We start from the raw sequence: 12985 nt of genomic DNA, 5'->3' as shown, positions 1-12985 counted from the left end.
TAGAGGCTTCATAGACAGACAGTCAGTCAGTTAGTTTTGAGTCTCTCATCTATATATATATGTAAATATTCTATTTTGAGATTCGAGTTGCCTTTATGGCCATATTTTATAAGTTAAGTTGTTTTGTAATATTGCATTGCATTGAGTTATTCTGTTGAGGTTTCCGCTGAGTTAAGAAAGCCAGGCCAAGGGTTCGCTTGGGGCCAGAAATGGTCTCCGGGTGCCGGTCCCGCCCAGGGTGTAGGCTCGGGGCGTGACAATCGTTTAGGGGCAGACTCGTTTTTGGTCAGTCGTGACCCTGACCAAATGCAGGTCGATCAATCAATCAACTCTGTTTCAATTTCAAATTTATAACATAGGTGTGACTTACGAATAATACTAATTTTCGTTTGTATATTAAATACGAGCAGGGTGCAGCGGGGTCACTAGATGGCATCATCAATACTGTATCCGCGATTCACCCTCTTCTTCCATTGATTAATTTGTTGAAAACTCATGGGAAGCTAGTGATGGTTGGTGCCCCTAAAAAACCACTAGAGTTGCCTGTATTTCCCCTGCTTTTAGGTACGTTTGGTTATAAATCGACGATTTGTATATACATTTTTTAATATTTGATACGTATGTTTAATATAATGTGTGTAATAGGAAGGAAGCTAGTGGCGGGGAGCGCGATAGGAGGGATGAAGGAGACGCAAGAGACGGTAGATTCCGCGGCAAAGCATAACATAACGCCAGATGTTGAAGTTGTGCCAATGGACTACGTGAATACAACATTGGAACGCCTTTTGAAATCGGACGTGAAGTATCGTTTTGTGCTTGGCATTGGCAACACATTGAACAAGAGTTGAGATGAGGGGGACATTTTGGTCAAGAAAATGAGTGTGCTATAGGGTTATGATTTTGTATTAAGCTTGTACGTTTTGTTGTTTAGTTTATTTCTTATGTTTTGTGTATCAAAAGGAATAAGGAGTTAAGAGAATAAATATGATATTGTGTTTTCTAGTATACTTATTTGCATATGGCGTTTACATCAAACTATACTGATTTATCATGATTAAGTCATAGCACGAGTACGATTAAATTTTTGCCTCTAAATTAACAAGTATAGTTTTGTCGTAGCACATATCGACTTTCTTAATGTATGCGTATAACTATCCTTTAGTGGGCAGAGCAAAATGCAATAAACAATATCTATAATGCCAATGGATTTTTTTTAATAGGAATAAGAAATATCAAATTGTTAAGTTTGGCTAAATTATGGTAAATACTTAGCCGCACTATGTTTTTATAGCAAATCAATAAATTATTTTAACTTTAATTTATTCAAAAAAACAAGATAAAAATACATATTACTTAGATAATTATGTGGTAAATTTGTGTAGTGCCTGACAAATCAATGAGTAAAAGTTAAGCGTTTATTATATACCAAATTAATCTTTAATCATGATTACGTAATATATGTTCTCACTTCAATTTTTAATTGCTAAAGTTAATTAATTTGATTTGATGTAAATAATAATGCAGACAAAGATTTTCTTATAAAAAAAGAAATTTGCGTAAATAATGTACATTTTAAATACCAAACATGAGTGTGGTAAAACCCCCAACGATAAAAACTTATTTGTATATAATTTTTAAAATTATACCTTCCAAATAAAAAGACGAAAAAAGAAAACAAAAAGCAGAGGGAAAAAGGAAAACAACTCGATAAAAATGTAGTGGGAATAAGTCGGAAACTGCAATTATTAATTGGTCCAAATTTCACACTTTGATGTTTTTATTTTCTTTTAATTATACTTTCACATTATCTACGTGGATATTCTTTAGCCACTAATATTAACTTTAAGTTTTTCACGTTTGGAAAGCTTTCCAAGAGCCTTTTTTTTGGGGCAATTTAAGGAAAAAAATAATTAACTTACATATTGTGTTTAAGTTATCGCACTATTTTGTAATTGTCATTGTTTTTATATCAGTTGCTTTGTTTACACAACCTTTCCGACCCTCCCAACTCCCTTCATTCAATGCTTGACAACTTTTTCCATGTAGCGTACACACGTCTATTTTTGACATCCAGATAAAAGACAACGGTTGCATAGCAAGGGGTGAGGTAGTGCTTGTCATGGGAAGAGAGCTCTCACCTTAACGGAAGAATTGTCGTTTTCCTTTTTTCATACCTACTGATATATAGCTTTTGAGTCAATGATCCTTCAAAAACAATCTCTCTACCTCTACATGGAAATTAAGATTAAGCTGATTTGTATACACTCCATTTTTCGACTTTCGTGGACCTCATTATAAGATTTCACTAAATACATTATAATATTAAAAAGAAGAATATTTTTAAAACTCGTAAACTTCAAACTCTAGATAGATTCAGAATAAAAAAAAGTGTGAAACCTTTTTTTAAAAGTCCTGCAAAGTAGGACTCTACACCTATCGACCACAAAAAAGAAGTCAAAATCCAATTTGTTAAGTAAGTCATTAGTTGTTACACCTCATCGATAACGTCACAAATTTTTCACTCAAAATCCTATAAATATGGATCATAACATAATCAATTTTGTATCATCCATATTGTTCTACATTTTTCTCTATTATAATTTATACACTACATAAATATTTTAATTTTTCAAACCAAAAAAATGGCAAAATCATTTGAAAATGAACATCCAATTAAGGCATTTGGATGGGAAACTAGAGACACTTCTGGAGTTCTTTCTCCTTTCAATTTTTCAAGAAGGTACAAATTATTATTTTTAATTTTGATGATGTGTTTTTCATTTCTATCGGAAACAAACTCTCTATAAGGTAAGGTAGGGTAACATCTGCGTACATATGCTATAATAAAAATGGTTTTTAGTTGCACTAAATATGTCAATTAACAAAGAGTGTTGAAATATTTATCAGTATTTGTTATTGAATACAATGTTGTTATAGGCTCTGACGACATTTACAAAGAGTGCCAAAATGTAATTGTCACTCGCAACTGCCTCTAAAATAATCATTTTTTGCTAGTGACACTACGTTTCTCTGACCCACTCGTATGATTATACTGAATTTGTTGTTGTTGTTTTATTGTAAATTTAATGATGATCATTTTGTGTTAATGGGTGCAGAGTGACAGGTGAAAAAGATGTGCAATTTAAAGTTATTTGTGGAATTTGTCATTCTGATCTTCATCAACTCAAGAATGAATGGGGAAATAGCAAGTACCCCATGGTGCCTAGGTAAATTAGTTTGTTCTTTTATTTTTGGTTTAAAAAAATTCAGATCCAAAAATATTAACTAGAATTTTTACTAACAAGATTCAAAAATATTAAGGCACAAAGAAGCTAACAGGATTCAACATCCACTGTATATCATAAGTAGTTTTTCGGTGAAGAACATTTACTGGCTAGTTTTCCTTTTCTCTATATCTTTTCAATTTTTCACATTATATTTTGGATTTGAAAGCAATCCTGATTTGATTCTTAGTCTATAATTGGCCATTTTGAGCTCTTGATACCTCAGTAAATCCTAAGTTGTTGGGACATGTTACTCTCCCTCCGTCCTATTTTATAAGAGTTAGTTTGACTTGGCATGAATTTTAAGACAAAAAGAAAGACTTTTAAAACTTGTGGTTTTAAAACGAATGTAGAAATTTGTATGGCTATAAAGGGTAAAATGAACATTTTAAAGTTAAGTTGTTAGTTAATATAAAAATGTGTCATTTCTATTTGGGACGGACTAAAAAGGAAAGTAAGTCATATAAACTGGGACATAGGGAGTAAAAATTAGCGGAATTTGTGTAGAAAGGTTGGAAACAAAGTAGGTGCTGGATGTATGGTAGGATCATGTCGAAAATGTGAGAATTGTAGCGTTGATCTCAAGAATTACTGCCCTCGTCAGATTCCTACATACAACGGCTTTAGCTTAGATGGAACCCTCACGTTTGGAGGTTACTCCGACATGATGGTATCCGATGAGCATTTTGTAGTACGGTGGCCTGAAAACTTGTCGATGGACGCTACGCCCCTGTTATGTGCTGGAATTACTACTTATAGTCCTTTGAAATATTTTGGACTTGATAAGCCTGTAATGCACATTGGTATTGTTGGTCTTGGAGGGCTCGGACATAAGGCTGTTAAGTTTGCTAAGGCATTCGGAACCAAAGTGACTTGTCATTAGTACATCTGCTAATAAGAAGCAAAAAGAAATTGAGCGTTTGGGCGCAGATTCTTTCTTGATCAGTCGCAATCCTGAGCAGATGAAGGTGAATATAATAACTCGTTATCATTGAACTCTGTGATCATCTTATCTGAATGTTTAATCTGTTTGAGAGAGCATTTTTATTTAGTTGTATCTTCAACACACCTCTGCCTGTTCTTTTTCATGAGTAAAGCACATGATTTTTTTTATTTTTGTTGACAATGGTGGTGTTGAGGTTTTTGAACTCACGACCTCTGCTTGCTCTGGTTCCGTGTTGAAGTGTGTGACAATGTCATTTAAAAGCTTAATTAAGTTGTTATGCCAGTTTAACAATTTAAACACAAGAATGGGGGCTAACCTTTTGTTTATTCGTTTATTTATATACGAACAGGCTGCAATGAACACATTGGATGGGATTATCGACACTGTTTTGGCGGTGCACCCTATTCTTCCATTGCTTATGTTGATGAATTCTCATGGTAAGCTTGTTATGGTTGGTGCACCAGAAAAACCGGTGGAGTTGCCTGTGTTTCCTCTACTTATGGGTAAGCAAATGCAAGATTTCAAATAATAAAGTTCTAACTAAAGTATACATAATGTAATGTGGTCCTTCCTGGGACTCTGCGCATAGCAGAAGCTTAGTGCACCTGGGTGTCTTTTTTTAGACTAAAGTTTGTATGTATAATGTGGAAAACAGGAAGGAAGCTAGTGGCTGGAAGTTGCATAGGAGAGATGAAAGAGACTCAAGAAATGCTGGATTTCGCGGCAAAGCATAACATAACACCAGATATTGAAGTTGTGCCAATGGACTATGTGAACACAGCGTTGGAACGTCTTCTGAAATCGGATGTGAAATATCTTTTTGTGCTCGACATTGGCAATACATTGAACAAGAAATGAGGATAGGGAGGGGTTCAATTATATAGCAGTGTTTCTTTGCTAATTAGATTACATTAATTTCAGAGATGAATAATGAAATGTGTTTCTTGCACTTATTAAAATAGAATAAGAATGTAACATTTTACAGTAGATATCAACGGAGACTATGCAACTTCAGTATAACTTGATGGTTGGGGAGAAATTATTTGAGCTCCATTGGATTCCAAAGCTTCTGCAATTTATCTATTTGTCAGGAAATGGAAAATGTGATTATATTTATCCCTAGTGAAGTATAAAAAGAATGAATTTTTGCATACCCAAATTGTACGTACATGTTCCCTTCATAGGCAGTGTCCCCAAAACTCGCTGCTGATTACTGATACGTACATCACCTATTGCCAATAGAAGAAAGAATGAGAAGAAATAATTTATATATAAACAGAGAACACAATTTCATGAGTTATATACCTAACTATATTTAATCTATAATCCCGAGCTTGTGGGAAAGAGCCGCAAGAGTTTCTTAGAAGCAAGAGCAACTGGCCTCTTCTTCATCTCTGCTCTCAGATTCTCTTTATACAACAAACGAACTCCAAATTTCATCTTTTCTCCAAAATCTAATTTAATGCACCCATAGTCATTTGGTGTTTTTTCATTTGCATTAGATGCATCCCATAAGCCACCAAAAGGTACAAACAAAAAATTAAAATTACATTCATCAGAATATTCTGAATTGTTGGATAAGGCAAATTCTTGGGTCATCGACGACATCCCATCATCACATAAGGGAATCAAATGAGCTTTGGTGTAATTAATTAGTTCGCCAGAATAACATACAGCAAATCCCAAGAAGTTATCACTTACATACCAATTCTCAGGCAAATTGAATGATACACTTGGGCCCATTCCCTGATAGTCGAACCAACTTGGGATATGAAACATACAACTCCCAAACACTCTTAGTGACAAGGAATCTGAAGAAAAGATGTCATGCTGCAATGATGAGATATTCTGAAACACCGAATTACAAAATGAATCATTGCTCCAATCTGCATATATTGCATGTAATTTCTGTGGAAATTCTGGCAGCTGTGTAAGCTTCTCGCAATCTGATAATTCCAAGGTTTGAAGAACACCAAGTTGGGCTATGCTACGAGGCAAATGCGTAAAATTATTTCCACGGAGATCCAACTCTTTCAAAGAGGATAAACATCCAATGTCTTCTGGCAGCTGTGTAAGTCTCTTGCAATATGATAAGTCCAAGTATTCAAGAGCACGAAGTTTGGATATGCTTTGAGGCAAATGCTCAAAATTATTTCTATTGAGTTTCAACTTTTTCAAAGAGGATAAGGATCCAATGTCTTCTGGCAGCTGTGTAAGTCTCTCGCAATCTGATAATTCCAAGGTTTGAAGAACACCAAGTTGGGCTATGCTACGAGGCAAATGCGTAAAATTATTTCCACGGAGATCCAACTCTTTCAAAGAGGATAAACATCCAATGTCTTCTGGCAGCTGTGTAAGTCTCTTGCAATATGATAAGTCCAAGTATTCAAGAGCACGAAGTTTGGATATGCTTTGAGGCAAATGCTTAAAATTATTTCCACTGAGATGCAACTCTTTCAAAGAGGATAAACATCCAATGTCTTCTGGCAGCTGTGTAAGTCTCTTGCAATATGATAAGTCCAAGTATTCAAGAGCACGAAGTTTGGATATGCTTTGAGGCAAATGCTCAAAATTATTTCTATTGAGTTTCAACTCTTCCAAAGAGGATAAGGATCCAATGTCTTCTGGCAGCTGTGTAAGCCTCTTGCAACCTGATAAGTCCAAGTATTCAAGAGCACCAAGTTTGGATATGCTTTGAGGCAAATGCTCAAAATTATTTCCACTGAGATGCAACTCTTTCAAAGAGGATAAACATCCAATGTCTTCTGGCAGCTGTGTAAGCCTCTTGCAACCTGATAAGTCCAAGTATTCAAGAGCACCAAGTTTGGATATGCTTTGAGGCAAATGCTCAAAATTATTTCCACTGAGATGCAACTCTTTCAAAGAGGATAAACATCCAATGTCTTCTGGCAGCTGTGTAAGCCTCTTGCAACCTGATAAGTCCAAGTATTCAAGAGCACCAAGTTTGGATATGCTTTGAGGCAAATGCTCAAAATTATTTCTATTGAGTTTCAACTTTTTCAAAGAGGATAAGGATCCAATGTCTTCCGGAAGTCCTCCATCTATTATATTGCAGTAACTGAGATACAGAGATTCCAATGAGACTAACCCTTCATTCACCAGAGGGAACACAAAGTACACTCTATCTTCTGATTTTCTTTTTTGAAAACACAAACTTTTAAGCTTGTTCAACCGGACAATGGAAGACGGAGGACGTGAGATTAGAGTATAGCTGGCATCAAGCTCCTCCAAGTTTTCTAAATCACCTATCTCTTCTGGCAAGCTTTCAAGTTTTGACCAATTCGGCACATATAGCTCCACCAAGCCTTTCATCTTACAAATGCTGCTTGGAAGAGATACAAGGTTTTCCATGCCATCCAAATGTAGCTCTATAGGATGAGGTTGGTGATCAAAGAAATATAATGGCAGTTCCCTTATCCCAGAGTATGACGTGATAATCTTTATGGCAGTCATCCTTCCATGGATTTCAGGAAATTTCTGTAAACTAGAGCAGAAATATAGATTCAAGAATTCAAGAGATTCCACATTAACATATGGAAACCTCTCAAGCGTTTCACAATGAGACAAATTTAACTCAATGAGTTTTTTGCAATACTTCAGGGAATGATGAACTTCTTCAAGACTTTTACATTTATATAGATACAAATATTCCAAATTTGGCATCCCCTTGAAATCTGGTGTTCTCTTCAGGCTTTCAGAGCGACTCAGATCTATCCTTCGTAGAGACAGAAATTGTTGCAGCTATTCAAAACACAGAAAGAGTGATAGTAAATGAATTTAGCAATACAAAATTTATATAAAGTATTTTGGGATAAACATGCAATGCACGTTCCAGTCATCATCATCATCATCATTATATATTACTTTAAAAGCATGAACTCCTAACTTGAATGTTAAATTACTATAATATCCCTAACTTAGGTTGTGACTTTTTCGATGAGTTGTGACTATTCCGATAAGTTATGACTTCTTTCAAAGGGTTGTGATTTTTCCAAAGAGTGAAGTTTGTATTAGTTTAATTTTTATTATTTATTTATATATGTCACAAATGTATTATCAAGTTAACGAGATCTTCTAACTTCAAAATATATTATTTTAAAATGTTCCGAGTTCTTTTTTTAAACAAAAAAAAAAACTCACAACAAATTTGAAAATATGTGAATATATAAAATGTAGTTGTTCTCTTCACATGTTCATATGACATCTAAACAATTTAATGTAGAATACACATGCAAAGCACATCTGGTTAGATGACAAGAAAAATACAAAACAAATATTGTCTATAAGGTAATATTAGTGAGATAAGACTACTTAGATAAACTTCATCAAATTGAAATAAATATATACATAATTACATTTAACTAATAAAACTTTTCATTGACCATTTTCATAACTTTGCATGAATAAGAAATATATGTGACGATCCAAATTGAACATTCACAAAAGAATTTGTAATATTATTTTTTGCTAAGCTTATTATTCAAATCTTCGCTTAAATAAGCACTACTATTTACTATAACATATATTTTTGAAATTCGTAATCACGTGCAACGCACGTGTCAAAAAACTAGTATTACTATAAGTGGGAACAAAAAAAGTTAAAAGTTGAATTACGATTTTATCCCTATTATAAATTAAAATGTTATAAAAACATTTAATTATTTAATTTTAAATAGTATAATTTTAATTAAAATGTTAATGACTTTTGCACTTCCTTAAATTAACTCCTCATTAAAATATCTAATTTAATAATATTTATCATTTATAATCTATATGTATATTTAATTTAATCATCACATATATAAACAAAAAGAGTTAATGTTGAATTATGATTTTATCCCTACTATAAATTAAAATGTTATAAAAACATTTAATTATTTAATTTAAATATTAAATTGTATCATTTTAATAAAAATGTTAATGAATTTTTCACTTCCTTAGATTAATTCCTAATTAAAAAATCTAATCTAATAATATTTATCATCTATAATCTACATGTATATTTAATTTAATCATCATATCATATCATCATAATATATATATCCTTCATTATATTAAAAGGTATTAAATTATTTAATTAATTAAATAGTAAAAATAAAATTATAACATTCACCCAATGCTTAATGACATGTTTCAGGTTCAAAACAAAATTCTACATGTTTAGATAAACAAAACGTCAAAACATATCAAATTCTTCTATACATTAATTTAAAAACAATGAACATTTAAAGGAGACTACTTTTTAAATGTTGTCATACTAAATGTTAATAATAGCTAAAATAATGATAGGAAATAATAATTTCTCTCATTTTACAAGCTTTTCAAAATTAGTTTCTACATTTCCAGAATGATTATAAATAATTAAAAATAAATAATAGGTATATAATTTAATAAAATAATTACTCTAAAAACTTGCAGTAGCTTATGACTTTATATGATTTTCTATAGCACTAATATTATAATTTCAAAAATATAACATCTCGCAAATTGAAAGAACTAACAAAAGCTAGAATTAGAAAGAGTGATTTTTGGAAATAATAAAAATCTGGAAAAATGGTCAAGTTAAGTTTGAGTTTTTGGTCAACTTCAAACGACCATAACTTTTAGCTCAGAATGAGTTAGGTGTGCTTCCTGATATCGTAGGAAATATCTTGGAATAATCTTTCCAACGCCGTCGAGTTTGAGCAATTCCGAGTTCGTATGAGTGAGATATACCCATTGAAAGTTGGGTTGTTTGGATAAGGAAAGTCCAATCCGGATTTTAGAAGGACATTATGGTCTTTTCACCACTCAATTAATTAATTTCGTTTTTGGTAATTAAGTTGGAGTCTAAACTGATTGGATTCAGTTTACGCTTTTGAGAAACAAGTTAGGATTATGAGAGAAGAGAAAAGAAGCGGAGAAGGAGCAAGGAATCATCAAGTTCTTGAAACTAGGCTCGTGGATTTCGTCAAGGGGTGATCCCTTGAGGTATGTGAGTCCACACAGCGTTGGGTTCGTTCACCCACACGCCAAACATGTTTTATTCAGTGTAATTTTGTCCTAAAAAAGATTGAGAATTTGATGTTCATAAGTTGTATTCTTGAATTGCTTTTGTTCTTGAATTTGGGATGAGATTGAGGAGTTCTTGAGAGTTTAAGATCAATTATTAGAGTTGCTTTGAGTTAGATTCTTGTGTATATGTTGTGGGTACCTGAATTTAAAGAGATATGGAGAAAAAGAACCGAGTTTAGGCGAATTGGGGCTAGAAAATGAAGAAGGAACGAGTCGGCAGAATCTGGGTACCAGGTCCGCGTCGCGGACCTGTTCCTCAGATTTGGAAAATCCTTCCTCGTGTCGAAGAGCGGTCACGGACCGTTCTGCCCCAAAAATTATTTTCGCGACCAAAAATTTAAATACACCTTCGCATCGCGGACCAGTTTCCTCGCAGTGATTTCTTGATCTTTTCTCATGTTTAGCTATCTAAAATCACTCCTAAACATCATGAGATCTTCCCTATCACAAATCACAATCCTTGAATCTAATTCAATTCAAGGAAAGTTAAGAGTCAAGTTAAGAAAAGTTAAGATCCAAGTCAAGAGAAGTTAAGATCCAAGTCAAGAGAAGTTAAGAGTCAAGTCAAGAGAAGTTCTTAGAGTTTTCCAAAAGTCTTTCACAAACGTTTTAACTTTGTTTCAAGACTTGAGTTTTGTGTTGAGTAAAGAGTAAAGTTTGAAGTTCATTTCTTCAAAAGAATATATCGGGACTATGTATTCCCAAAGAGTAAACGTTTTTCACATTTAAAGAAGAAAGGAAACCTTGATTTTCAAAAGAGCCTTTGAGCTAGTTTTCAGTTAAAGAGTAAATGTTATCACATTTGAGCAACAAAGGAAACTTTGATTTCCAAAAAGAGCCTTTGAGCTAGTTTTCAGTAAAGAGTAAATGCTTTCACAATTAAGCAATAGAGGAAATTGAGATTTCTGAGATAGCCTTTGAGCTAAGTTTTGAGCAATTATCTCAAACCACAGAAAGAAGTTATGTTTTTAAACATAAAGAGCTAGTATAATTTAGGAGTAGTATTGAGCACCGATATGGGGGAGAGTTCAGAAAACTATGAGCCGCCATAAACCATGTAGCCATCATGGGTAGAAAAGGGTCATACTTTTTAGATAATTCCTTTAGTACTTTTTTAGCATAAAACTAGTGGATCCACTTAGTAGTTCAGGTTTTATACCCCAACAAGGTATAGGACGGCCTTGGCAGCGTGAGGCAAAACGTTGTATCATCACGATAGCTCTTAAGTGATGATTGTCGGTTAGAGAAACTCCCACAGCGATATTTTATATTTTTATATACATCAGAAATATTTGTATTTTCATATACAAACAGAGTTCATATTGTATCTTTGCATACATACATAGTTATTATTGTATTTCTTAATACACACAGTTGAAAACCATGTTTTAAAGTTGTTCTTTATACTGCTTTTATTTACACTGCTTTATATTGAAATCAGTTCAGTTCAGCTGAGTTGAGCCAGGTAAGTTCTTCAGTTCCTTTCAAGCTTATGACTTGTTTTAGAATTCCCCTCGCATACTCGTACATTCAATGTACTGATGCCAGTTGGCCTGCATCTTCTTATGATGCATGCAGACACATGTAACTAGGATCAGCATCCAACGCCTCGTTGATCCAGCTGAGCACTCAGAGTCAGTTGGTGAGCCTTCTAGCTTTCCGAATGATCCTTTTTATTGCTTTCAGTATTTTAGTTCATTTGGATGTTGTGGGTCTTGTCCCCACGTCCATCTCAGTTGTTTAGAGGCTTCATAGACAAAGTTAGTTGGTGTTAGTTCATGAGTCTTTACTTTCCCTTTTTAGTTAAGTTGAGACTTGAGTTTCCACTTTGGCAGTGAATGTTATTTATTACATTCTGAGTTATTATTGAGCAGTTCAGCTTATTCTTTTAAAGTATATTTATCTTGAGTAAAGTCTTTCACTGAGTAAGTAAGCCAGGCCAAAGGTTAGCTTGGGGCCAGCAATGGTTCTCGAGTGTCGGCCACGTCCAGGGTGTAGGCTCGGGGCGTGATAAAAAATACTTTAAAGAAATAAAAATAATTTCAGAAAGAGTCTTTTTCACTACCCAATTAACTACACATACGTACAATGTATGTTATTTATTTATGTCATTTATTAAATTAATAAATTATATTATCTTGAGTCGTAGTTATAAAAAATTTGTAGAAATCGAAGAGTTGGCTTTTCATTATTCAATACAGATTATTATATTTGTCAATTTCCTCCATATATCAGCTCACACTTTTGCATTACTCTTCTTTTACTCAACATACTTCCTTATTTATGTTTAGGTTAAATATATTCTACTGATTTTTTCTTCTCTTCCTCTTATTCAATTTTACATTTTTCTTTTCCAATTTATTTGATTACTATTTTTCCTAATTTTGTCTTTCCTTTTTAATAAAAGTTGTGTGCAATCCATATTATAATGCAAAAAGGAAAATTGACTTTATAGTGTTTTCAAAAATATAGATATAATTCTTTATATACATACTATTCAATGTTGGTGTATAGATTGAAAGTTTCTCAATTAATTGCAGGGATTATTGTGAGGTATGATTGATTAAACTCATTAGAAATACATATTCTTATTATGCTTATAGTTTGAAAGTTGAGAGTATCTGTTTTGATTTCTTATCTTATACATGTTTTTCAATTTATATTGCAATCAAAAGTTTTT

The 12985-nt window shown here is 33.2% G+C and overlaps 4 protein-coding genes across 13 annotated transcripts in view; 3 read left to right on the top strand and 1 right to left on the bottom strand.

The window, feature by feature from the left end:
- Nucleotides 1–1005, top strand: part of LOC102598492 (8-hydroxygeraniol dehydrogenase-like) — a 4373-nt gene extending 3368 nt beyond the window's left edge. Inside the window, exons 4-6 of the mRNA XM_006367116.2 lie at nucleotides 245–312; nucleotides 411–564; nucleotides 646–1005. Coding sequence (XP_006367178.1) covers nucleotides 245–312; nucleotides 411–564; nucleotides 646–848 — 425 coding nt within the window. The 3' untranslated portion in view covers nucleotides 849–1005. The remainder of the gene's footprint in view (nucleotides 1–244; nucleotides 313–410; nucleotides 565–645) is intronic.
- Nucleotides 1006–2616: 1611 nt separating this feature from the next.
- The window catches only part of LOC102600145 (8-hydroxygeraniol dehydrogenase-like), a 32643-nt gene continuing 22274 nt past the window's right edge, over nucleotides 2617–12985 (top strand). Inside the window, exon 1 of the mRNA XM_006367119.2 lies at nucleotides 2617–2740. Within this exon, the coding sequence (XP_006367181.2) occupies nucleotides 2643–2740 (98 nt within the window). The 5' untranslated portion in view covers nucleotides 2617–2642. The remainder of the gene's footprint in view (nucleotides 2741–12985) is intronic.
- On the top strand, nucleotides 4162–5104 carry LOC102596755 (probable mannitol dehydrogenase). Its single transcript, XM_015305285.1, has 3 exons — nucleotides 4162–4252; nucleotides 4580–4733; nucleotides 4886–5104. Exons 1-3 carry the CDS (start codon nucleotides 4247–4249, stop codon nucleotides 5086–5088), a joined length of 363 nt encoding a protein of 120 aa, XP_015160771.1. The 5' UTR covers nucleotides 4162–4246; the 3' UTR covers nucleotides 5089–5104.
- Nucleotides 5086–12985, bottom strand: part of LOC102597082 (TMV resistance protein N-like) — a 15149-nt gene continuing 7249 nt past the window's right edge. Inside the window, exons 4-6 of one of the 10 annotated variants that reach the window (XM_015305281.1) lie at nucleotides 7273–7992; nucleotides 5400–6426; nucleotides 5086–5299 (exon numbers count right to left, since the gene is read on the bottom strand). In XM_015305281.1, coding sequence (XP_015160767.1) covers nucleotides 5551–6426; nucleotides 7273–7992 — 1596 coding nt within the window. In that variant the 3' untranslated portion in view covers nucleotides 5086–5299; nucleotides 5400–5550. Of the gene's footprint in view, nucleotides 5311–5384; nucleotides 7993–12985 lie in introns of all 10 variants that reach the window. The other 9 variants (XM_015305279.1, XM_006367112.2, XM_006367115.2 and 6 more) reach the window with 9 other exon arrangements.

The sequence above is a fragment of the Solanum tuberosum genome, unplaced genomic scaffold (genome assembly GCF_000226075.1).
Source record: "Solanum tuberosum cultivar DM 1-3 516 R44 unplaced genomic scaffold, SolTub_3.0 scf00734, whole genome shotgun sequence".
Classification (NCBI taxonomy): domain Eukaryota; kingdom Viridiplantae; phylum Streptophyta; class Magnoliopsida; order Solanales; family Solanaceae; genus Solanum; species Solanum tuberosum.
The sequence above is the reverse complement of the archived record's forward strand: the minus strand, read 5'-3'. Positions and strand labels throughout refer to the sequence as shown.

Bases quoted from the DNA above. Each gene is read 5' to 3' on its own strand.
- LOC102596755 (XM_015305285.1), top strand. The intron at 4,734-4,885 runs GTAAGCAAATGC...TGTGGAAAACAG, and splicing joins TGTGTTTCCTCTACTTATGG to GAAGGAAGCTAGTGGCTGGA.